The 25,334-nt window shown below is 38.0% G+C and overlaps 2 protein-coding genes and 2 non-coding genes across 5 annotated transcripts in view; all 4 read right to left on the bottom strand.

Moving 5' to 3' along the window:
- cpne7 (copine VII) overlaps positions 1-7,392 on the bottom strand; it is a 98,327-nt gene extending 90,935 nt beyond the window's left edge. Inside the window, exons 1-2 of one of the 2 annotated variants that reach the window (XM_067415203.1) lie at positions 7,234-7,392; positions 1,381-1,932 (exon numbers count right to left, since the gene is read on the bottom strand). In XM_067415203.1, coding sequence (XP_067271304.1) covers positions 1,381-1,659 — 279 coding nt within the window. In that variant the 5' untranslated portion in view covers positions 1,660-1,932; positions 7,234-7,392. Of the gene's footprint in view, positions 1-1,380; positions 1,933-6,549; positions 6,674-7,233 lie in introns of those variants that run through there. The other variant, XM_067415292.1, reaches the window with a different exon arrangement.
- Positions 7,393-15,541: 8,149 nt separating this feature from the next.
- On the bottom strand, positions 15,542-20,326 carry rpl13 (ribosomal protein L13). The gene is made up of 6 exons (XM_067415601.1): positions 20,283-20,326; positions 19,649-19,764; positions 19,420-19,561; positions 17,289-17,462; positions 16,947-17,003; positions 15,542-15,746 (listed from the first exon to the last, which is right to left on the bottom strand). The coding sequence occupies exons 2-6, from the start codon at positions 19,750-19,752 to the stop codon at positions 15,588-15,590; spliced, it is 636 nt and encodes a 211-aa protein (XP_067271702.1). The 5' UTR covers positions 19,753-19,764; positions 20,283-20,326; the 3' UTR covers positions 15,542-15,587.
- On the bottom strand, positions 17,062-17,141 carry LOC137089013 (small nucleolar RNA MBII-202). Its single transcript, XR_010907627.1, has one exon. It is a non-coding gene; the product is annotated as a small nucleolar RNA MBII-202 (small nucleolar RNA).
- On the bottom strand, positions 17,539-17,621 carry LOC137089006 (small nucleolar RNA MBII-202). The gene has a single exon (XR_010907625.1). It is a non-coding gene; the product is annotated as a small nucleolar RNA MBII-202 (small nucleolar RNA).
- Positions 20,327-25,334: the final 5,008 nt, after the last annotated feature.

Here is a 25,334-nt window from a genome sequence, read left to right as displayed (position 1 = left end):
ATTTCCTTATTTATTTCTTACTTTTTAGCCTGAGCTCTGGTGGTGTGAGGACCCTATTGGAATTGCTTGGCCTATCATACTTCTTCTCTGAAATGAATCGCATTTTAAACATGACTTCACCAAGTTCAACATGCCCCTGGATTAACATTCCAGTCTCTTGAATCGGCTTTGACAGCGACTCTGGAAGACTTGGAGTTAAGCTTTTCTCTGAGAAAAGAACAAAGAGCCGCACTGAAGTCATTCTTAGAAAAGGAAGATGTTTTCGGAGTTTTGCCGACCGGATACGGCGAAAGTATAATCTTCACATGTTTACTAGCTTCAACAAGCTCCACTTCACGTTGCTCTGGTTGGTTGTAGCGCTATCCTATCGCGTGCAGAGCGAGTTTGAAAGACAACCGTTTATCCCGCCCCTCAGATTGAGCCCTGTCAATGGTGAGTTTCCAGACCAAACATCTTGATGTGGGTCTGGCTTGTCAGGCTAGGAGAGATTGCTCTGAAAGCGGCAATCGGAATGATTCTCTCACAGGGCTCATAAATGTCTTTATCTAGAAAACACAATGATTGATTTATTTCTCATCCACCCACGATTGTTTGGTATATTATTTCTGTATTACATGGCCCGCACAATCTGTGGATATAAGCGTGAACACATACACACACACACACACACACACACACACGTGCACGTGCATGCCCAGATTTAAAATTATTTCTACCGATGGCCGTACATTTTGATAGCCTGGAAAACTTACAGACCCGGGAATACTATTAGGCCTACATATAAAAAAGACGTTTTACTCACATAAGTTTGTTGCATCATTCCTGTCGGATCCAATATAGAAAGCACAACATTGTGTCTGCAAATCCACCTGAGACTTGTTTTTCTGCAGTGAAATGAAGCGAGCACACAAACCTTGCTATTGGTATCTTGCTATCTTCTTCAGCATGTTTATTGCTGCTGGCTAGCGTGATCCCTTGAGTTCGCCACTAGATGACGTCAAGATGCGAACACGATCGTTTTCTGGGCCTGCTGTCTATAAAAGCTTTTCTTTGACTAACAAGGAAGTTTTCAGCTGTAAAACTTACAGGATATTTTTATATTACCATGACCTTTTACATAACAACGCTCAAGGGAAAGTTGATTTCTCAATTCATCACCCCTTTAAAATGGTTTGCAATATATTTGTGTTTTATCAATTGGTGGCCACACTGCTCCCTAGATATCAGCCACAGCCATAAAAAAAGGTGAGGAAAAAAACATTGGTTGACCAGTATTTAAAACTGAACTGCATTAAAACAAAACCGATATTGTACAATAAATATTCCAATAGTGTAAAGACCTAATCAAGCTGCAATAAGGAGGAAAAAAGGAAAACTCACTTCAGTCCATTGACCTTGGTTCTGTACCATGAGGATGACGCAGGGGTCGGACTTATTGAGCGTGTCCCGGTCCAACAGGGACTTGCAGGAAACACGCAGCTCCACCTTGGAAACACAAGCGACAGGCCCTCCTATGCCTGCCACCGGGGACGTCGCTTCCTGTGAGTCACTCATCCTGACAGAAAGTTGAGTGCGGAGGGTCAGCGGGAGACGGGAGATGGCAGTATCAACAGGGCGATCTTTAAAAGCCTCAGTTTGATTGAAGCGGGGCTCTCCCATTCAGGGAGTCTACCTTTAAATGTGACCGCGTGTTGTTTCTTTGTAACGCAAAAGATGTGGAATGTCTCAAAAAAGAACCTGTCAGTTTGACTTAAAGTTCTTTACAAAGAGACATCTCTATCTCTGATTCGCATTAGAGGAGAATGGGCTTCTGGGAATGGTTCAGATTTAAAGGGATCAAATGGGATGTTGTAAATCAGAGATGTCCATTAGTGTTACAACAGGAAAATCCCAGATGAGACCTTCAGTTGACAGCCTCTTCACAACAGACTCCTAAGCAAGAAATAAGAGGGTAAGACATTTAAGGTTGTATGATTTCATTTTAACATCCAATGAATGGACAAAAGCACTGAAGCCAGACTATCAGCTTACAATGAATATAGGGAATACAAGGTACCTAAGTGAAAATATAAGCTGAGGAAAAGTGAGCGCTGGGAATACCATTGCCATATGAAGGGGTTGTGTGTACCGTGTATATTCTGTTATTTATATATACACCATTTTTAAGTTAAAATGAAATATTTTTATCTGTTCTGGCCGTTCATTTACACGACAAACCTTGCAAAATGCAATTATGAAAAGTTATGAAAGTTATGAAAACAATACCTTTACCGTCTCTATGTATGCAACAAAAATGTCAATTTGTGAAAACTGTTATGTCACGTTTCTATTTACAAAATGACATCGCCAACTATTGGCCTGGCATGCATAATACAGAGTTCTTAATCGTATTTACAGATCCGTGTGAACCAAGAGTGCCAAACAAGTCCAGGGGTCCGTTCTTCGTACGTCGCTAACTCAGTTAGCTGGATTTGTTTATTGACTATTTGGCATGATCTCGGATTCTTTGGTTCCTTGACGCTCATCCTGGACTTGTTGTCATAGCAACAGGACCGTAAAGTTATTTCAGGATTAGATTGCATCTTGAAGTGATATTTAAAATCTGTCCCAGCCACTGCTACTTTATCACAAGAGTTCATTACTGAACCAGGGGCAATAATCATTTTCAATAATAATAATATAAAAGTTTATTTGAAAATATTGTTGTGTAAAAGGTGTATACTATAGACAGTCACTTGATTGAGAGATTTATTTGTGATGGAATAATTATTTTTGGAATAGTATTATCTTCGGATAATTTGATTGGAGTCTTACACATATGCAGTAACGTTACTCTGAGCTGTGCATTAATTTGAGTGATGACGGATATTATGGGATGGCTTGATGAAGCACAGGAGATGCAGAGAAGTTGATCTTGACCCTTAACAAACTATTAATGCTGTCATGTAACAAATCTGCAATTTTTTTTACAAATTGCTAATTACAACATTGAAATAAAAATGGGTGTACAAATACTATAAAATCGTGAATATAAATAATTGGGAATTATGTTAAAAATATTTATCTATTATAACATGTATGTTGGTTTTGGTTGTTTGGATGTTTCCTTATAAAGGTCCAGAAATTTGTGGGGTTTTTTGTTTTTTGTTTTGTCAAGTTTTTTGTCAGGTAGCTTTTTTAATTATATGATGTCATTACGTTGTCTTGACGCCAGCCAATCGCTGCATTGCTGATCATGGTTTTAGGTAGCGATGCATCTGCCCCTAGAAATCTAGACGCACCCTAGCGGCAGAAAATCTAATCTGCCCGCGAGTGTCGTCTGGCAACTCTCAATACCCTTCTGAGCTGTAAACGCCAAACTCTGGTCGGGCCAATTCGAGCGGTCTCTCGAATCAGCTCTGACCGCGACTCTGGAAGACTTGGAGTTAAGCTTTTCTCTGAGAAAAGAACAAAGAACGGCACTGAAGTCATTCTTAAAAAGGGAAGATGTGTTCGGAGTTTAGCCGACCGGATACAGCGAAAGTTTAATCTGTCAACAAGCTCTGCTTCACCTTCGTTGCTCTGGTTGGTTGTAGCGCTATCCTGTCGCGTGCAGAGTGAGTTTGAAAGACAACCGTTTATCCCGCCCCTCGGATTGAGCTGTCAATGGTGAGTTTCCAGACCAAATATCTTGATGTGGGTCTGGCTTGTCAGGCCATCTGCCCTCTTCAGTGAACACAAGAACGCACAGTAATCTTAGATAATTTAATCCAGATATTTGAATCCAATCCGCAAATTTGTTTGAAGGACCAAATTATCCAGAGATCAGTTAACACGATTAGAAGATCTGAGATCTGTTAAATCATCTCACATGTATTAAGCGAGGTATGAAGAACGGACCCCTGAATAGTGAAGATCGCCCCCAGGTGGCTGGATGAAGTATTGCTCATAAAACAAGCCCTCAACATGTAATCTAATAGCCTGATAAACCAGACCCACATCAAGATGTTTGGTCTGGAAACTCACAATAGACAGGGCTCAATCCGAGGGGCGGGATAAACGGTTGTCTTTCAAACTCCCTCTGCACGCGATACGATAGTGCTACAACCAACCAGAGCAACGAAAAGGAGCTTGTTCATAGATTAAACATTCGCCGTATCCGGTCGGCAAAACTCAGAACACATCTTCCCTTTTTAAGAATGACTTCAGTGCCGCTCTTTGTTCTTTTCTCAGAGAAAAGCTTAACTCCAAATCTTCCAGAGTCGCGGTCGAAACTGATTCGAAAGACCGCCGCCGTTCGCCAGTTTCTGTGTTTACTAGAAGCACGCAAACGCAACTCGGCCGTCGTCATTATGGCCCCGCCCACCGACTCTATACACGTTGTGATTGGCCCGACAAGAGTTTGGCGATTACAGCTCAGAAGGGTATTGAGAGTTGCTAGACGACACACGCAGGCAGATTAGATTTGCTGCCGCTAGGGTGCGTCTAGATTTTTAGGCTAGTAATCTAACGGAATATGAGACAAACTAAATAAATACAAATAATAGTTTATTTCCTTCAGCTGAGACACATGATGGTTTTGAATTGTTTGAAATATTGGAATCATTACAAAAAAGTAAAATACATCAAATTAAAATGAGAACATTATAATGTGTGCTTGGGTCATGGCTTTTAATGGTGAGACTTCTGATTTTGTAATCAGGCTCTCAAAACTCGAAAATTTAGATTCATCAGCCAATATATCTGTTATCGGCTTTCAAATATAAAGAATTAAGCCCAGATCAGACAGAACATGTTTTTCATGTTTGAAGGCTCACCACCCTTCCTTTTTGTTGAAGTTTTTTTAATTTCGAAAAGAAAAGTGCGCTGATAGGCAACCCTCGAATCAGCGAATCAAGTCAAATCAAGGTAAACCGTCACCACAACAGAAGGCCCGATCTCCGGAAATGTGGAAAACCGTGATGACGTCGGGCGCATTCCTGGTGATTTTTAGCAACTCATATGGCTAAAATGCGAGGCACCCGAGGTGCATAAACAGCACGCAAAACGAAAGCTGCCAATAGAAAGCTATTTTTAAAAAGGCGCATCCTACTGCAAAAATGCTTTCTGTATTGGTTTATCATATCAGACAAAATGTGCATAGCCTACCAACAAAATACACTGCTGAGATACTCTTCTGAGCGAAATAGCCTACTATCACAGAGGCGCCAACTGACTTTTTCAGGTTTGCAGGAGGAGTTTGAAGATATAACTAATTTTCTACATGCATCGTTCTGCAGTAAACTGTAGGCTACTAACTGATCCTGTGGGTGGGACCTTGATACATGGCTCCACTTAACACTCAGCGCAAGATGTCCGCTCCATATTGGGGTATTGGCGGCTTTTTTCTTTTCTTTTTTTTTTTACAACGGAAGAGAGTAAAGGTGCATCATCCACCTTGTTTTGCAGTCTATGGTGTGAACAGTGATGGCTTTGACAACGCTTTCATCTGTTTAAGTACATCGTAGTCGTGTAAACACACCCTTGTCTTGTTTGCTATGTTTCTGTTAAACCGCTTGCCTGAGTTCTCATTAGTCTCCTTGATTAGTCATTCTGTTCAGCTGGTAATTAGTTCCCTTTGTTTGTTCTATACATTTATGCCCTGAGTACTTTGTCAGTTCTCGTGTGTGATAGTTTGGTGTACCGCTTTATGTTCTGTTAAGTTTTTTTCATTAAAGTAGGCGAGGCTATTTGATTCTCTTCATAGTGGGATTCATCAGTGCTTCTCAAACCTGCCGGGGACCCCCACCATTGCACATTTCCCTCGTGAAACACCAAATTCAAGTCTTGGACAGTCAGATGTGATTAGGGAGACAAATGTGCAGAGGTGGAGGGGTCCCAAGACCGGTTTGAGAACCACCGATACACTTTTAGAAAAAAAGGTAGTGCTGTCACTGAGGTGGTACCCTAAAGTACAAAAGCGAAAAGGTGCATCTTTGTACCTCACTCGCCCCTAAATTGTACATATTAGTACCTTAAAATGTACATATCAGTACTTTACGAGTGCATATTAGTTCCTTTCTGGTTTTGTCCCTCAAAGTACCGCCCCAGTGACAGCAACCAAATCGTGCACACAGAACGCGGCGTTTTTGCACTCCTCTGAGCTGCTTTTCTAATGTTGTTTTGTTTTGTTTTTCGTAAACATAGATTCGTTTGCATCATCTTGCGCATGACGTGGCGTTCTAAAAGTTTAAAAAGTTCAAATTAGAAAAACCCCGCGTCTCCAGACCTCGCGGTGTTTGAAATTCCACTGGCGATTTGTGCCAAAGCGCGTTATGTGTGGATGTCTCCCAGGCGAATGCGATTTCTCCTCGCCTTGATCTTTTTAAGCGCTCTGACTAACTTGTCATGTAACTTTGTAATAAAACTCAGCAAGACTGTGCAGTTTTAAGACCCTCGCCAATCTTCTGTTTTGACTTCCTTTGCTGCGTTCAAGCCAACCCGCCCCCTATAATTCGTACCCCGCGGTCATATTTCATCATCACATTACCACTTAACATTAATGGTGTGTTTTATGCATTAGCTACTCACCCTTTAAATGATCAACTAAACAAAGGAGACGAGTAAATATAGCCGGCAAAGTGCTCCAGTGCTCTTGGTTCAGCACCGCAGCCCGCGGACAGCTCGTCTCGCATCTATCCACTTTACTAGAAGAGCCAATCGAGCCGTTCTAGCGAGCAAATTACAGCACGGTTAGAGCTCTTTCGTGCGTTATAGGCTACAAGAAAAGACACTTGCTATCCCTTGAGCATGAAATAATATTGGAACCACAAGTTAAACGAGCAAATCTGATCTTCACGTAACTGGCTCTTTCACATTATTTTAGTATGCAAAAAGAATACTTTTCCCGTTTAACGCAAATAATGCAGTTTAAATGGCGTGAATAAAAGTATAACCTTCCATGAAGGGAGCGTTAATAGATTAGGCTACACTTTAGTAGTCCAACTTCTCTCGTGCGCGCGCGTCAGCAACGCATCTGGCACACAACCCTCTTTATATCCTCTATTATTTGTCAAACTCGCATGCATGTGTCGATTAATGAATGCAGTTTATTGTCTATTTAAGTTACTGTCTCCTTTATCTTTTCGCTAAGACTTGCAATCACTGGCAAGTTAATTGTCACACCCTATGGCCCTAATCATCATTAACATCGCATATGCAAAAGGATAATAATAACAAAACACATGACTATAAATAAGAGAGATGTGTTCTTACCCGGTGTTGCTGCTGCTTCTTTTCTCACTGTGTGTTTGTGTGTGTGTGTGAGGGAGAGAGAGAGTGTGTGTGTGTGTTTGTGTGTGTGAGACACATGCCCACCGCGCGCTAGCTCGGCTTTGCCGTCATGTTACGTTGAAGAGCCACATTGGAGTGAATTAAAGCGCTTCTTGATCAGACACCCTCAGCGGGAGAAAGGCTTTGACGTCAGTTTGGACCACACTCTACCAAGCTTGAATGAATGTGCAGAAATCATTTTTATGTCTCATAATGTCTTTTGTTGATTTACAAAAATAAAAAAATAATAAAAAAAAATCTATAAAAGATTTCAGTCACACGTATTAGATGTCATATTATTTACTTAAATAAGTTATAGGTGCTTACTGTGTTCATCTTGCATAACACAGTTGCTGCTATTGCATTGATACTGGTAAGGTCAGTGACATGTTTGGTGGCTAGGTTTAAAGAGATAGTTCACCCAAAAATGAAAATGATTTTCTCAGCTTCAAGTGTGTGTGACATTGTTCTTTAAGACGAATACAATCAGAGTTATATTTAAAAATGTCCTGGATAATCCAAGCTTTATAATGGCAATGGCAGCCCAAAATTTGAAGCCCAAAAAAGTGCGTCCATCCATTATAAACGTACTCCACACAGCTCCGGGGAGTTAATAAAGGCCTTCTGAAGTGAAAAGATGTGTTTTTGTAAGAAAAATATCCATATGTAACATGTTATAAAGTCAAATATATTACTTTAATATATTTATAATACACTTAATTATAATATAAATAAGCTATAAACGTATGGATATAATGGGTTAATAAAATCCCTGATGCGAGTTTGAGGTAAGAGAGTTGACACCGATACAAACAATATCATACAAAATTATAGAACTGGACATTTAATATACTTCCTTACTCAACAGAGCAAACTTTTCCTTCCAGTTTAATGCACTTCCTGAAAGGAATTATGATGAGATTTTGACAGATTTGATTATTTTATTTTTTAAACTTATTTTAAGACTTATTTGATTTCCTTTCAAATAAATTCCACTCGGCTAGAAATGTTGCTATATAATTCAAAACCATTGAAGTACTGACATTTACAGTGCCCTCCACTAATATTGGCACCCTTAGTAAATATGAGAAAAGGCGGCTGTGAAAATTAATCTGTATTGTTTATCCTTTTGAATTTAAATTTAAAAAAATATCAAAATTTACGTCTTATTGAAGTTAAACAGTTGGAAGTGTGTTTGTATATGTATCCTCATTATGAAATAATTTTTTTCTCCAATGCATGTTGGCCACGATATTTTTTTTGTTGTTGTCGGAGGACATCCTGGACATCTTGTTCAGACACATGATCTCATGGAGTCTAGCAAATACAAACAGATAACAAATCTAAACCTGACAGCCTCTGCTAGAAATGATATCTTATAATCTTCCATCGGGACAACGATCCAAAACAAACATCAAAATCAACACACAAATGTGTCACTGAGCACAAAATGAAGCTTCTACCATGACCGTCCCATCTCCTGACCTGAACCCTTTAGAGAACGAGTGATGAACTGAAGAGAAGAAGCACTAACATGGATCTTTGAATCTGAAGGATCTGGAGAGATTCTGTATGGAGGAATGATCTCTGGTCAGATGTTCTCCAAACTCATCAGGTGTTACAGAAAAAGATTTAGAGCTATTATCTTGGGAAAAGGAGTTGCAATATTTGGGTGCCAATAATTGTGGCCAACATGCATTGGAGAAAAACATTTATTTCGTAATGAGATGTTCCCTCCAGATTTAATTGTTTTACTTCAATGAAAGGTTAGAATTGTGTGCAGTTTTTGAATTAAAGATCAAAAGGATAAACAATGCAGATTTATTTTCACAGCCGCCTTTGCTCATATTTACCAAGGGTGCCAATATTAGTGGAGAGCACTGTGTGTGTGTGTGTGTGTGCGTGCGTGCGTGCGTGCGTGCGTGCGTGCGTGCGTGCGTGGCCTGGTAATCCCTACGTTATTGGGGCAAAATGTCCCCACAAAGATGGCAATATCCGAAATCCTTGTCAAGGGTGCCAATATTAGTGGAGAGCACTGTGTGTGTGTGTGTGTGTGTGTGTGTGTGTGTGTGTGTGTGTGTGTGTGTGTGTGTGTGTGTGTGTGTGTGTGTGTGTGTGTGTGTGTGTGTGTGTGTGTGTGTGTGTGTGTGTGTGTGTGTGTGTGTGCGTGTGTGCGTGTGTGGGTGCGTGCGTGTGTGGGTGCGTGCGTGTGTGCGTGTGTGGCCTGGTAATCCCTACGTTATGGGGACAACATGTCCCCACAAAGATGGCAATATCCAAAATCCTTGTCCTTGTGGGGGCATTTTTAGGTCCCCATGAGGAAAACATCTTATAAATCACACAGAAGGAGTTTTTTTGGAGAAAGTAAAAATGCATAATGTTTCCTGTGATGGGTAGGTTTAGGTTTAGGGGCTGTGTAAGGGGATAGAAAATACGGTTTGTACAGTATGAAATCCATTACGCCTGTGGAAAGTCCCCATAAAACATGGAAACACGACGTGTGTGTGTGTGTGTGTGTGTGTGTGTGTGTGTGTGTGTGTGTGTGTGTGTGTGTGTGTGTGTGTGTGTGTGTGTGTGTGTGTGTGTGTGTGTGTGTGTGTGTGTGTGTGTGTGTGTGTGTGTGTGTGTGTGTGTGTGTGTGTGTGTGTGTGTGTGTGTGTGTGTGTGTGTGTGTGTGTGTGTGTGTGTGTGTGTGTGATGATTTTCATTGTCATTATATACACGTGTTACTGAAAGACACAAAGGCTCCTGTTTTTGTTGAACTGGTTAATGTCATGTAGATGTTATCAGGGTCTCGGAGTCTAATGCCAGTGTGTGTCATATCAGCCTGGCCACATGAGCAAGATGTTGAAGGCTCAAGAGTTATTGAAATGCTTTTATGCTGTTAGCTGATGCATTCTTTTTCTTTTTGGTTGGGGGGGGGGGGGGCATAATGGCTTAGCGGCATAATGGCAAAAGCGATGAAAATAGCATTGTTAGACCATTCTTACATAATATTATTTTAAGATACCATCTGACTATGATTAGTTTGTGTGATTTTCAAAAAGCACAAAAGTCCTAGCAAATTTGTCTTTATCACAAATATAAGAGTGCCATTAGATCTTGTAGCTTTTGAGATGAATTAGAAACGATAGTCTCGTTAAATTGGAGGGAGTTTCCTGTCATTTGTTTATTGAGCATTATGGATGCATCTAAACACCAGACAGGATATAACATAACTTCATAATCAGTTAAGTCTCATTTCTAGCAGAGCAATTGATAATTATTGACAATTACTGCATAGAGGTAAAACCTTTTTTTGTCCACCCACAATTTTGTCCTTAATAATTATTACTTTTTAGATAGGACAGTTGCACTCATTAAAAAATAAAAGCTTTTTTATTGATCACTCTGGCTCCATGAAGAACCATAAACACCCATGGAACTTTCTATCGCACAAAAGGATCTTTATAGTGAACAAAAGGTCCTTTAGATTAATAATAAGAAATAAACATAAAAAATAAAGTTGTGACAAATGTGACATTTCCCAAACAAGCTTGAAGTGTTTGAGCAATCACAACACACTGGCCCAGCCGACCAATCAGAGCTCAGTGTGCTTTTCATAAATCTGCCTTGTAACAGATGCTATTTACACTAACTCCGCCAACCAATAGTCTGATTTAGCCAGACAAAATCCAACTGATAACAGGGTCAGGAAGACGGGTGGCGTTAGCTTTTGCTGCAACCGACCCGATATCGAATAAGCCCTATTTCTGAACTCATTCTTCTCCCTTTTCTCATCACAGCTAAGAGAGCAGTTCATTAAAAATAAAAATTAAGAAAATATTTGAAAAGAGGAAATAAAGTCCTCCAAAGTGCCTAATGGGTATAGAATAGCGGGATTAGAGTGTGTATCGGCCGGGTAGGGGAGGGCTTTAGAGACAAGAAAAACAAAATAAGGTGGCATGATTTTAATAAATATAATAACATAGACTTATTACGTTGTTATTATTGCATTGTTTTATAATATAGCCTACACTGAGGTGCAAACACTTTGCACTAAGTATAGCTTCTTCTTAAACTTAGCCACTGCTGAATAACATGTTGTTTTTGTTTTTTGATTAGGCCAAAAGGGCATAATAATTACATCATAATTTGGGGAAATTAAAATGCATAGCTTTTTAATGGCATCAGTGTGAGAGAGAATTTTTTTTGGAGCCATTATTTTATATTGGTTGGGAAGTGAAGTGGGAGAGATAATGGAATGGGCTTATCAGAGGTAAAGTGCTATTTAGTTTCTGCAAAATAAGAAGTTCACCGTGGTCTTGCGGCCAATGTGCTGATCATCTTAACCCGGCTCTGCTAATTCAGCGTCTGCGATTCAGAAGAAAATAAGAGAACATCAAGAGCCACTCCATGAAGAATCCTGATGAGAAGGGCAAGCGGGATGACATCAATCGGAGGGGGGACATCTACTGAAATAATCAAATATTAATTTTTTAATCTGTAACCATTTCTTCATTGATTTGGCCTTCATGTGCTTAATTGTTTTACTTAAATAGAACAGAGATTGTGTAACTCTAAACTCGTGTTTATTTCTACACGGACGGATAGCCTACTGTTACACCCATAGACCGTAAAAAAAATACTGTTACACCCGACAACCTAATCATCTGCAAACTGCCATTACACTAAAATACACACATAAAGCATCATAGAGGATTGTGCATGTTTTTTAGTTTTTTTGTGTGTGTGTGTTCAGTGCCAATTGTCATTCATGCAGCTTACTTCAATTCCCAATTTCAATAAAAATAGAAATTTTCTATTGAAAACTTATCAGCTAGGCCTATGTAAAACCCTAAAAAAAAACCAATATTTATAAATAATACTAAAAACTAAAATAAATAAAAATAACCTATAAAAAAAAAGGTTCTGTATAACACCATTAAATTAGCCTAGTTATTCCTAAAATAAAAAAGAAGTAATTTACTCGCCCTATGTTTAGGCCTAAGCCTTGTTGTAAGACCAATTGGTGTTGTTTCTTTTTTGTACCACAAAACAAGATTTTTTTAAAATTGTTTTATGTCTCGCTCACGCTCGTCCATAAAATATATAAACACGACATGAAAGCTACAATCCAGGCACCTTCTTTTCTGAGGTGAATATATCCAATTGTGTTCCTCGTAAGAAGCATCGCCATCATTCAAATTAGTTCCGGTCTGGAGATATTTACCTACATGGATACTTTTTTTTTTTTTTTTTAGGATTTCTAGCTGTTTTATTTCATGTTGCATATTTATTCATCTCACAACTTGTGTGATTTTTCTGGGAGTGAACTGCGGCGCTTGTTTTTGTAGCCGTGCAGAGAAAACTAACAAGCGAGGTCAGGATTTTCGTTAAAATAGTATACAATTTTTAACAAATTTTATTTTGTCCAAAAAATAAATAAGCACATATAGAATCAAAACAGCTAGAGTAAGTAAATTATGACTTTTTTATTTTAGGGTGAACTACGCTTTTAAGGTTCTATGTAGCACTTTATTGTTCTTTTAAAACCTTATAAATAGGGGTTTTACCAATCAATACCAATTTATAGGAAGATGGTGCATTCTGATGAATGGGAGAAAGTACAACGCCCAATATGGTGACTAGGCCCCGCCTTCTTTGATTAGTAAAGTCATGGCGTCACTGTAGCTGTCATCAGATGCTCTTGTTGCGATAGAAACAGACAGTAGCCTACCCTACTGCACAAGCACATTAGTTTTTTTTTTTTTTTTTTCATGAATCGAGTTCAGAGACAGTTTTTGTCTTTCAATGGTGATTTCAAATATGAAATGTAATCGTATGTTTTGATGTTGTTGTTGTTGTTTTATAGTGTTGGAAGAATTTGATGTTTCCCTATTTAAAGAGATAGGAGGTGGACTTGCATGACCGAGAGAGGTGTTTCCAAGATGGCCGCCGCGTCAAACGACTTGTCTTATTAAAGGGACTTTAAGGGTTTTACCCATAGACAGTAAAAAAAAAAAGAATAAAAAAAAAGGTTTTACCCAGACAGGGAGCGTTTTCAGAACTTTAGCTAACATTCCAGTTACAGTTTAACTAGTTATCGTTTTAAGTAGTTATCTTATGGCAGATGTAAATGATCGGTAAAACTGGCAAGGTTCTCTCAAAGTTATGAACAGCGTTCTTCTCATAAATGTTTCTTGAAAGTTATTAGGTCTTTAATATTCTCAAAGCATTAGCAAAACAACAACATCATGGATTATCTTTTTCTGAAATGTTATAGCTGGACGTTCATCAAACATTTTATATTTTATATTTTCAATGTTTCATTTCCATGATGTTTAAAGAATAATAAGATTGAATGTTTTCTAAATGTTCACCATTTAAAATGTTCAGAGAATATTCAGAAATAATGTTTTCATAATTAAATGGGAATGTTAGAAAATGTTCTTATAGATCATATTTTTGTTCTGAGAGCTCTGTTATTGTTAGCTGAAAAACCATAGTGGTAGTTTTCTCCAGTATTTGAATGAGTGGTCTTTCCAGCACTGAATCAAAAACAAGGGTAACTACAGGACACATTCTCCATTTCTTATGTAACCTCATACGTGATCATCTCCCCACTCATCTCTCCTGGGTCAAGATATTTTTGGTTTATTGATCCATCTGTAGGTTTTCATGGAAAAATCCCAATGGTTCATTGATTGCGGATGGACAGCCCCAATTATAGCGGTCCCTTTACTTCACTTATAATTGATTTAGGCCACTTCAGCTTTAGTTTCAGAGACACTGCAGCACTACTGGGACATGAACCATAACCCAATTCGTATCCAGTTAAAAAGCCTCAGAGAAACAAGGTGAGAAAACAGAGCTTGCGCTATACAAATAAAGATAGTAAAGATATAGATTATCCAGCTCAAAATCACACATATAGATATGATGTGGGAATTCAATGTTTGCATAATACACCCACAGCCCAATTCATCCACCAAAAACCACCACTGGACATTATGACATCACTTCAGGACAGAGTATGCTGGCATTTCTAAGCATTAGCTGATTTGTGTTTCCATCATTAAGACAAATTCCACACTTAAACTGTGCTGACAGATGTTAATCAAGGTTTCACCTCAGGTTACAAGCACAATATGCAAATTCAGTAGCTATGACAAATCATTAAAGGGGTAGTTCACCCAAAATGTAAATTCTGTCATTTTCTCACCCGCACATCATTCTAAACCTGTAAGACTTAAATTGTGTTCTGTGAACACTATACAAGAAATGTCTTTCTATCCATACAGTGAAAATTAGGGTCTCAAATGTTGCTTGGTTCCCAACATCGTGCAAAACATTTGTTGTGCAGAAGACGTGAAAACAGATTTGAAATGTCACATGGATGATTAAAGGGTGGGTGACTAGTCTGGCTAGTACAGGCATGTGAAAATAACAGTCCTGACCCTGATCTGGAAGAAGGTAAGCTCTGATACGTATGTATACTATATCATTTACAGCAGCACAACAACAAACCCATCAGATTTCTTTAGATTAAGTTAGTGCAGAACTGTGCCATTAACAAACTACAAATCAAAACCTTGCAAGCAAGAAAACATCCGTGAAGATAAACACTGCCATCTCCTGGAGAATGAGTAACAGTCTCACTCAGTTTATACAACGGGCCAAGTGTCGTTCAGCCTGGGAACATTGGCATCTTCCCCTTTAAATATTAAAAACGCATTAAACATTTAATCTCATTACATGGTTGTACTTTCCATTATGTAGTTGTGGTGCAAAGAAACATGACAAACTGCATGGTCAAAATAAGTTTAGTAGTTTATGCATATTCTTATGAGCCGTTTTTGATCAGTAAAATAAAGCCTGCAGCATGCATTTTTTGCTGCCAAATTGTTGTCATATATGAACCATTACAAAGTTATTTTCCCCCCCTCATATTTAAAAAAAAAAAAAAACATGTTTCTCATATGGTGATGGTTTAATCAAACTTCTAAGGTCATAAAATATATATATTTTAAAGTCATCCTGTATTGGGAGGATACTTATAATTTAAGTTTTATCTCTGTCTGTTCAATCAAAACTGAATGACTTGAGCAATGCTGGGATACTTTCCAAAAAACAACAAAAAGTCACTTTGATAGAGATTCAATTATGCACAAGTGCCACTTCACCAAACATCACACTTCCATTTGAGCATCCTTTACAAAGCAGTCTACATGATATAAAGGTTTTCCAAGAAATTACTCCAGAGACGGCAGATTTTTTGGACATTTATTTTTTGACAGTTCCATACAAATAAACGTTTATTTCTTCTTTTCAACGTCCTGCTCAGCGGCCTCCTTTGCCCTCTTGGCACGGATGCCGAACAGACGGGCATTGGCACGGGCCATACGCAGGCCGACAAATGCCTTGAAGTTCTTTTCATCCTCCGAGATCACACGGGCCTTCTCCTTCTTGTACGTCTGCAGAAAATATGAAAACATCCTCAGTTGTGGCTTAACACTACATTATATATTAAGAACAGAGTCTATAACATACATAAAGTCAAAGGAAAGGACATCGAGTTTCCACACATCACACAATAAAGTCTGACATTAAACAGTAAAAAAGAAAAAAAATTGTTTTCCTTTTTTTAAATGGGACGCAGTTTTGGTCAAGTATCATGCGTGATGCACAAGGGTTTTATGGATCATATAGTATGATGTAGTAGGATAATCGCATATATAGCATATGCAGAGGAAAAATGTCTTAGTACAGTGTCTAAACTCTCCCCTGAAGAGTCATTGTCCTGAAGGGGTCAGCTTCAACCCTCTATTAAACACACCTGAACTTTCAGAGAAACACTAGAAACTTCAAGGCAAATGTGTTGGAGCTGGGTGGAACTAAAATCTGCAGGATTGGACACCGCTGTCCGTCTTCGATGATATTGCTTCTCTCTATTTGTAATTTGCCATCATTTTAATACTGAATTTTAACTGGTCTTTTTTTAGAGAATTCATCAAAATTTTAAATCAAGCTTCCTTATGCTGTATGTAAGCCATTGCAACAAAAAAATACACTGAGTGAGCAAACCTTTAGGTGAGGTCATTTAAATGGTAATTGGTCAATGTTTGTGTAAATAAATGGCTAACTTAAATGTTCATAATAGTGATTGTGGATCTTCAGAAGACTGATTAAACCACTGGATTGATATGGGTTACTGTTATGTGTCATGTACTTATTGAAGATTGAAAATGTTTTGAAAATTTTTAATCTCAAATGGATAAAAAAAAAAAGGATCAAATATCTATGGCAGTTTTCCCTGTGATATTGAGAGAAAAAAAACTATTGAAAATTAATTTCTATTACAAGGTATCAAAGTTAGAAACCCCAGTATCGTGACAACACTAAATGGATCATATTTCATACTTTCACAAATATAGTTGCTTAAGTCAATTAAGTGTTCATCTTGAAATGTTAAAACCAAAAAGTTAATGTTTAGATTTAAGAAAAAAGTTTTGCAACAAAAAAAAAAATATCCCCCAGGACTACAGAGAGCACATTGATTGGGTAAAAAAAAAAAGTTCAGCAAAGTTTCAATAGTTGACGATTTAAAAGTCTAATACGTGAATTTTGCTTATCAAGAATCATACAGTAGGCTTCAATGAGGTCAGAATACATACATTTCTGATGGGCATGACGGGTCCAGTGAGCTGTGTAGCCATCTTGAGCTCCTCCTCCTACACACAAAGGCAGAAACAAATCAAACAACAACAACAACAAAAAACCTAGAGAATTATGACTTAGTTTGCAGTCATCAGCTAAAAAGGGTTCAAAAGTCATCAAGGATGTACAGAGATTCCGGAGAAATTGTCATCACTTGACTGCAAACACTGAAGCGGCTCTTTGTTATAATAAACTCAAATGTTCTGAACTGCCATATTATAGCAAAATTTATTATGCTTTTCTGATACGATTTGATGAATTATAAAGCTCAGATTCATGAACTGCAGTAAGCCACTTACAGTGCTGTCTCCCTTCTTGGGTGCAGTAGACTTCTTGGGGAAGAGGATGAGTTTGGAGCGGTACTCCTTCAGCCTCTGAACATTGGTCTGCAGAGACTCTGTGGAGCGGTTACGCCGACGAGGGTCAACGGCAATGCCAATGGTGCGGGCCACCTTTTTGTTGATTCCTGCCGCCTGTATGGGCAGATTACGGTGACAGATTAAGGGCAGATTACAGACATGATTATGCTGGAACAGCCCTGACACTAGTGCAGAATCAAGAACAGTCATCAGCAAAAAGGGTTCAAAAGGGGATCATCAAGGAAGTACAGAGATTCCGGAGAATTGTCATCATTTGACTGTCATCTGAAATGACTGCATGTGCATTGTATGAATAAGCAGACCAAACAAACAACATAGGAAGGAGTTAAAGAGATAGTTCACCCAAAAATACCAAACATGTTTACCATACATGTGATCGGTGTGTGGATTAGGATGTCGTAATTAAATTATGAGTACTCAATTTTAACAAATTGTGTTGAGTAAGCTGGCTAAATCCTGGAAGTGCCACATACGACAATACGGACGATATGCCCTGTAGATTTAGTATGAGTTTTATTTAAATGAGCGTAGGTTACAGAGTAAATGCGCATGGAGCGTCTCAAACTCCATCTATGCATATGCTGAGAGTCTGGGTTTCTTATAACAGTCATCGGTGAACACAACATGCGCAATTTCAGATTTATAACAGAAATCATTTAGAAATATTACACCAACACAGGAGAATTCATCAATATTTTTCTATTGTTCACTACGATTTCAGAATAAGATAAAACGGCTCGCTCTGAGTTTGCATGTTTTGATGTCTACATGTTCTTGTTCAAGAAACTACAGTGCCTGTAGTATTTCTATCATAAGTGGTCAAATAGTAAAGATTAAGAGAATATTTTAATTAAATGCTGTTTGGTCAATATTAAAGAAGGATTTGATCTGCTTTAAAGTGTAACACCGGCCTGTTGGCATTCTCTGCAGGAATGTGTTAATACATAACATACATAAGGTGATTTTTACATAATGTACACTAAAAGCCATGTGACCCAAGCTGGCAAGAGTCAGAATTGCTCACGGGATAATTTCGAACTACAGGGAAAACGAGAAAAAGTGTCTATTTTGAGGATCTCACAAAATTAAGCCCTTGTCTAACGATCCCAATGCTTCAAATACCAAATAAACAAAAAATTATCTATGTTTTCTAAGAGGAGTGACTTTCGTGATTCAACACGTGCACAATCCCGATATACGCATGCACAGAATTTTAGCATTTCAAAGAATCCGTCATGGCGAGTATTCCCGTGAACATCAATTGTCTTCAGTAAACATTTGGTCAACTTGTTGAAAATCATCTGATGTGTAACATTATAAAAACATCCATGTGGTCCAGTAGATGTTAATATATAGGTTGCCTGTCTCAATGTTAAATCAAACAATCGTGGTATTGGGGAGGGGGGTGTTTGGATATTTGGTTGACTTTTACTAAAACCTTCAAAAAAAACCGAGATAACGTTGACTTTGCAGACTCGACTTCAAACAGGTGTAGCTCAGTCATGTCCAATTCAAACTAATGCATCATAAAGAAGGTTTTTTTTTAATAGAAAATTTGAAAACCATTATGAAAAATTGCTCCCTGGACTCATTTTGCCAGCACGGCACACGATTACTTGTTTTAATACTGTATTTTACATAAATTCAAAGGCTATTGTTAGCTTGGGTCCATTTCTATTACCACAAAGAAAATATCGGATTACTCGGTTAATAGGCAAGATAATTGCTCGATTACCAAATTAACCGTTAGTGAAAGCTATTGTGGATCAATGTTTAGATGTAAACAAAAGCCTAAACTTGTCCATCATCTCTCATCACAAGAATTGCATTTAAACGGTCAAATCCTGATTTGTTTTATGACGTCTTTATGACCCTTTTAAGATTTGGTTAACTGGACTTTTCAAAGGAGACCAACACCTCTCAGGTTTCAATAAAAATATTTGTGTTTTGAAGAAGTCTTATGGGTTTGGAACGGTATACGGACGAGTAAACGACACATTTTTGGGTGACCTAAGCCTTTAAGACCTAGCACAACTTGGCACCAAAATACCTTCAACTCCTCCAGGGTGAAACCACGTCCGGCACGGACTTTGTTGTGATACCGGATGGTTGGACACCTGACTGCTGGTCGAAGAGGTCCAGAAACTGGCCTTGGAGCAATACGGCGAGCCTTTGCCTGACGGGCCTTGCGCCTGAAGAAAAAAATAACAGCAAGCAGGATTTTTATAAACTGCCACTTTCAATGAACTATTATCCCGTTGGTCAGCAAAACTTGTTACCTGCGGAGCTTTCTGGCAGGCTGGTTGAACCAGGTGCGCACTCTCTTCTGCCAGTCTTTATGGAAGTGAGGGTTCAAAATCATGCCATTCCGGCTGGGAGCCATGGTTGTTCACTCCTAATGCAAAACAAGTAATTGCAATAAGCATAATCACATTTACCTCAACGAGCATTCATTTAAGCGGAGTAATGTGGTTTGGCTCATGAAAGCCATTAGAACATCTTTGCAAATATTGTTAAGTCAGAAGACTATACGAGACTCTATATGAGCGCATGCGTGTGAAATACGGCGCTCAGACAACGGCTCTATTGAAAACAGTAAACATTCTAAGGTCTGCAAGCCTTTTACTGAACCTTTTATTTCGCGTTAATCATTTAAACACTTGACTAGTTAATGAGCGGCGGTTTAACAACCCAAACAGCCGTTGAAACGTGAGTGTGGAGTTACGGTAGGGTACCGTGCTCTAAAATGATCTGTTTACTCACTCAAAACAAGAAAACATCAATAATACAGACAGCTACGCACGTAAAACAAAGTACTGTTTAAGCTTGAACTATTGTAATTATCATACAGTAAAGAGATACTGAGGATTAAAGCGGATAAATTTGATGTTTAGCCAGAATAAAAGCACATACCGTCCTTAGCGGAAAATGGCTGAAAGGGAAAAGGAAATGACAACGCAGGGTTTTATGGGAAGTGAAGAAACGGGCCAATAGCAAAGACCGACGCGCCGGTCAACCGGAAGTGTGAATCCGGATTTTGTTGCGAAAAATTAGCACGTGGATGGCACGTAGATTAAGAGTTCCACAACTTATATATTTTTTATTATTATTAAATGTTTAGACAACTCGACAACTAAAAGTTGCTATCAGGCAACCGTAGGCTCTGACGCATGAGTGTCAACGTAAAGGAAAATATCTTTAGTTTTATGTGTAACCGCAAAAACAAAAATCATACTTATACATAAACATGTCCACACACGCGCGCGCACTAATATTGTCAAAATTACAAGAATAAAATAACAAGAATGGAAAATATAGGCTAGCTGAAGGAATTAAACTATCATACTACATAATACTAAAGAGAATGCTATTGTAAATTATGAAACCACATTAATGCACTTTGAATATTGATATTGCTTTGTTATTGCAGTAATGCTTTTGCCAACACTGCACAAATTTTCACAAACATGTGGGTTCCCACACTGAAAACGACCAATAGCTTTAATATTTCCATATTTTTTACCACGACTTTTGCATTTGATAAGGATTTTTTTTTAATGAATTCTAAATATAACTGAACTAGATTATAGTATTATATTACTTATAGCCTTACAAACATGAGTAGGCTATACATCAAGTTCATTTCATTAAGTATACTTCAGTAATGTTCAAGTATATTTTGAAGTAGCTATACTTTTTGTATTCAGTACATAAATATCAATGTACTAGAAGTAATTGTAAGTGTACTGTTTCAATATTACTTGAGACAAAATCAGCCCACTTTTTAGTGTATAAGTATACTTTTATGCTTTAAGTATAACAGTAGTAAACTCTGAGTACACATCTAGTTTACAACTTTAGTTTTTCCCCCGATTGTACTGCATCTGTACTAAAAGTGAACTGATAGTTTAATCTACTAGTCAAATGTACATTTTACTTTATGAAGTATTCTCAGTAGTTTTATACTGCAAGTATAGTTTTTAAAGTACTTTGCAATTACTACTATGTTCATATTTTTTTTAAGTATTATTATTTGTATACTTAACAATGTAAATTCTAGCTTCAGCATCCTTTTTGGTTTGGTCAAGTACCATCGCATCAATGGTTTCAAGTTTCATTGAAAGAAGCAAACATTTTAAACAATAAGCTGATAAAATCACATTTTTGTCAAAGACTTTGTCTGGCTCAAAGTATGTGCATCAATATTTTAGTTTAGAAGACCATATGTGAAAAAGTATTACATAGGGCGGGCTACTCAATGAAAAGAGTAAATGCATACAGGCCAAGTAAACTTAAAGTATTGAATTATTATTTTAAGTATATCTCTATCAAAAGTTTAAGGTATAAGTATAGGCCAAATACACTTCAACTTTTCTGTCAGTCTACAGTCAAATACTTAAATGCAATTTTAAGCATATTTCTGAGAAGACATAAAAGTAGACGAAAAGTATTTTTAGTTTACTAATAGCACACTTTTTTCATAAGGGTTGACATGCATGATCAATAACGGTTTAATTTTTAAATGATCTGATATTTCTGTGGGATTTCATGTAATTTACAGTTTTCTGTAGTTTAATGAAAGAATCAAAATGGATTATAAGGGGGCGTTGTAAATCCTATAGAAATGAGGAAATATGGTATGATATGGTAGGCTATAAATGAGTCCGTAGAAATGAGGAAATAATGGTGTGCAGTATATCTGACAGTAAACATTGTTTGTTGGAGCCACACATGTTCTTTCTTAATTGAACAGGTTTATTGTTGATTCAAACTCTTCAAATGTCTTGTTCGTTTTAAAACAAAAAACGGTGGTAGAGGTATGGCAAACCAAAGGCTTAAATAATTATATATCCATTTGCTTTTGACACTTATGTTATCAATCTCCAGTTGCATTAAATACGCTTAACAATTTGATTTGCTACCTGAGATGGGTTGCACTTCCTTAGGTTACATGGAGTTCCAAGAATAGGTCAAAGTTATATGTGAAAGACATCTTATGTGAATTCTTTTATCACAGGTTTCAGATTTTCTTCAGACAGGAAAAGATACTATGATCACCCATTCATTAATCATTGATCATTGGAACACTGAAACTCATCAGTGTTTTAATCTAAGGGCAAAGGTCAAGGTTCCCTTCTTTCTCTGCACTTCTCTCAGCATCAAGCTCTTAAAACAAACAGCGCATACTGTACAGTACAAAAACGAAACGCTGAAAATTTCAGAAACAAACAATGGTGCATTTCTCGTGATAATGAACACTACTGTTCAAATGTTTGTTTTTAAAGTAATTAAACAGCAAACACTCACCCAAAGTTGTGTTGGGGAAAAAAATCTATTTCAAATAAATTCTGCTCTTTTGCAATTTCTATTCATCAAAGAATCCAGAAAAAAATGAATCCTGGTTTATACAAAATCATCAAGCACCACAACAATTTTCAATATTTGTAGAAACATTTAAGAAATGTTTCAATGTTTCAGCAATAAATGTTTCAACATTTTTAAGAAATGTTTCAATGTTTCAGCAAATCAGCATATTAAAATGATTTCTGAAGGTTCGTGTGACACTGAAGACTGCTTAAAATTCAGCTTTGAATCACAGGCTTAAATATATCTAAATAGAAAAGTTATTTTAAATTGTAATAAATTGTTACAATATTAGTTTTACTGCATTTTAATCAAATAAATATAGCCTTGGTGAGCATAAGAGACTTCTTTCAAAAACATAGAAAACTAGCCTGACGTCGTCATACTCAGATTCTAGTCAGAATAGGAGTCTGCTGCTGCTCCATTGGGCTGTGATTATGGGGTGTGTTTTAGCCGAACCATTAATTGGATAGACCTACAACCAATCAGAGCAACGGAATAAGTGAATTGAGTAGTACAAAGTATAAAGAGTGAGTAGTAATGTTGACTTGAGAAACGCATAGTTGTCAACAGAACTCAACTCCACTCATGCTGGAAGAAGTGAGTGGACACTATCAAAACCAGGGGCCTATTGCACAAAACTAGGATAAGGGATTAAACCGGGATATCTTAGTGATCCTGGCTCAAATTATCCGCTAATATAGTTATCTTGTGTTATTGTTATCATTCTTGGTATGAGTGTGCCTTCAGGGTACGTTTACACAACAGCGGTGCACTAAATTTTGCATTCAGATGACAAGATCACCAAGATATCCCAGCTTAATCCCTTATCCTAGTTTTGTGCAATAGGCCCCAGTAGTTAAAGTTTATGTCTGTCTGTTGAGCTAAACTTAGTTAAACCCACAATTTCCAAAGGCAAAAGTCAGCCCATACAGCAAAGAGGTGGGGGGAGTCGGGGGACCCAGCCTTCAACCGGACCTTAATATACGAAAACGCTAGTACATCTGATTTTTGCCCGGTGTTGTAAAAAGAATTTCAGGAAAAACAGACTTACCAACAATCATCATTTTTGAGAGAAATAGTAAAGGTGAATGCATATAAGAATAAGTTCTCCGTTTAGGATTAGAACGAATTCAACCCAAGCACCTTTGATGATGCAAATGCGTAGGTTACTGTTGATCAGCTGTCCATCATCGTATAAAGCCCGCCCTGACAAGTTGATTGGTCCAAACAGCTCTGGTTCGAGCATAGTTGCTCCCCAACGGATCAAGTCCTGACCATAGTCTGTAAAAAAATGTCTTCTGAATTGACTGAATTGAAAACATTACCCTCCTCAAACTTTTAAACAGTAGTGTGTGTGTAGATATTTAAAGGGGAATTCTGAAATCCACTGCCGCTTCAATATACTGTATATACAATTTAAATTAATGACAAAGCCATAATCAATATTTATCCTCCTTTATTATGATGATGATTTTTAATGATTCTTTCCAGTTATGATTTTGCTTAAGAACCATTGATTGTTTCTTGTTTTCTAAAGTGTGTATTTGGACACACTTTAGACTGACTGAGGGTCTTGCCTAGCCTGACAAGCCAGACCCACATCAAGATGTTTGGTCTGGAAACTCACCATTGACAGGGCTCAATCCGAGGGGCGGGATAAACGGTTGTCTTTTAAACTCCCTCTGCACGCGATAGGATAGCGCTACAACCAACCAGAGCCACGAAGGTGAAACAGAGCTAGTTGATAGATTAAACATTCGCCGTATCCGGTCAGCAAAACTCCGAACACATCTTCCCTTTTTAAGAATGACTTCAGTGCCGTTCTTTGTTCTTTTCTCAGAGAAAAGCTTAACTCCAAGTCTTCCAGAGTCGCGGTCAAAGCTGATTCGAAAGACCGCCGTTCGCCAGTTTCTGTTTACTAGAAGCACGCAAACGCAATTCGGCTGTCGTCATTAAGGCCCCGCCCACCGACTCTATACACGATGTGATTGTCCCGGCAAGAGTTAGGGGAATACAGCTCAGAAGGGTATCGAGAGTTGCTAGACGACACTCGCGGGCAGATTAGATTTGCTGCCGCTAGGGTGCGTCTAGATTTCTAGGCTAGGTCTTGCCTAGATGTGTTGCTAAACACTTGATAGCAACAAGGTGTTTTTGTGTTTGGATTTTGGAGGTATCACACACCCCTAACATGCCAGGAGTGCAAAAACAGCGCAACAGTGTTTGCTCACTTAGCCCGGCTTCCAGATATGCAATATGGATTTGTCTTTCATTTAATTTATTATATTTTATTCATTTTTTATTTATATTTACTGAAACACTAAAAAGTCAAGATGAATATATTCTGTACCTCAGAAAGCACATGATATGATTTGGTGAACATTCTAGTTGAACTGGAGCTTAATCAGCTCCAACCTGGGAGAGACTGTGTATCTGTGTATGTGCGCAATATTCTGTTACAGATCAGTGTTAAGAATGGTGTACAATGGGCATCCTAAGAGATGGGTGGACTTATTCTGGGCAAGCTGATGCCTGCTCCAGACCTGGAAGGTCACTACGGGCCTAATTCCGGGGTGAAAGTGTCAATATGTCTCACATCTA

The sequence above is a fragment of the Pseudorasbora parva genome, chromosome 1 (assembly GCF_024679245.1).
Source record: "Pseudorasbora parva isolate DD20220531a chromosome 1, ASM2467924v1, whole genome shotgun sequence".
NCBI lineage: Eukaryota > Metazoa > Chordata > Actinopteri > Cypriniformes > Gobionidae > Pseudorasbora > Pseudorasbora parva.
Note: the sequence above shows the minus strand (reverse complement) of the source record. Positions and strands in the feature narration are given on the sequence as shown.

What these genes read in the sequence shown, in the direction of transcription:
- rpl13 (XM_067415601.1), bottom strand. Translation starts at nt 19,752, where the DNA reads ATGGCTCCCAGCCGGAATGGCATGATTTTGAACCCTCACTTCCATAAA. An exon ending in TCACCCTGGAGGAGTTGAAG is followed by an intron (nt 17,463 to 19,419) that starts GTATTTTGGTGC and finishes CTGCCCATACAG; the next exon opens with GCGGCAGGAATCAACAAAAA. An exon ending in CCAAGAAGGGAGACAGCACT is followed by an intron (nt 17,004 to 17,288) that starts GTAAGTGGCTTA and finishes CTTTGTGTGTAG; the next exon opens with GAGGAGGAGCTCAAGATGGC.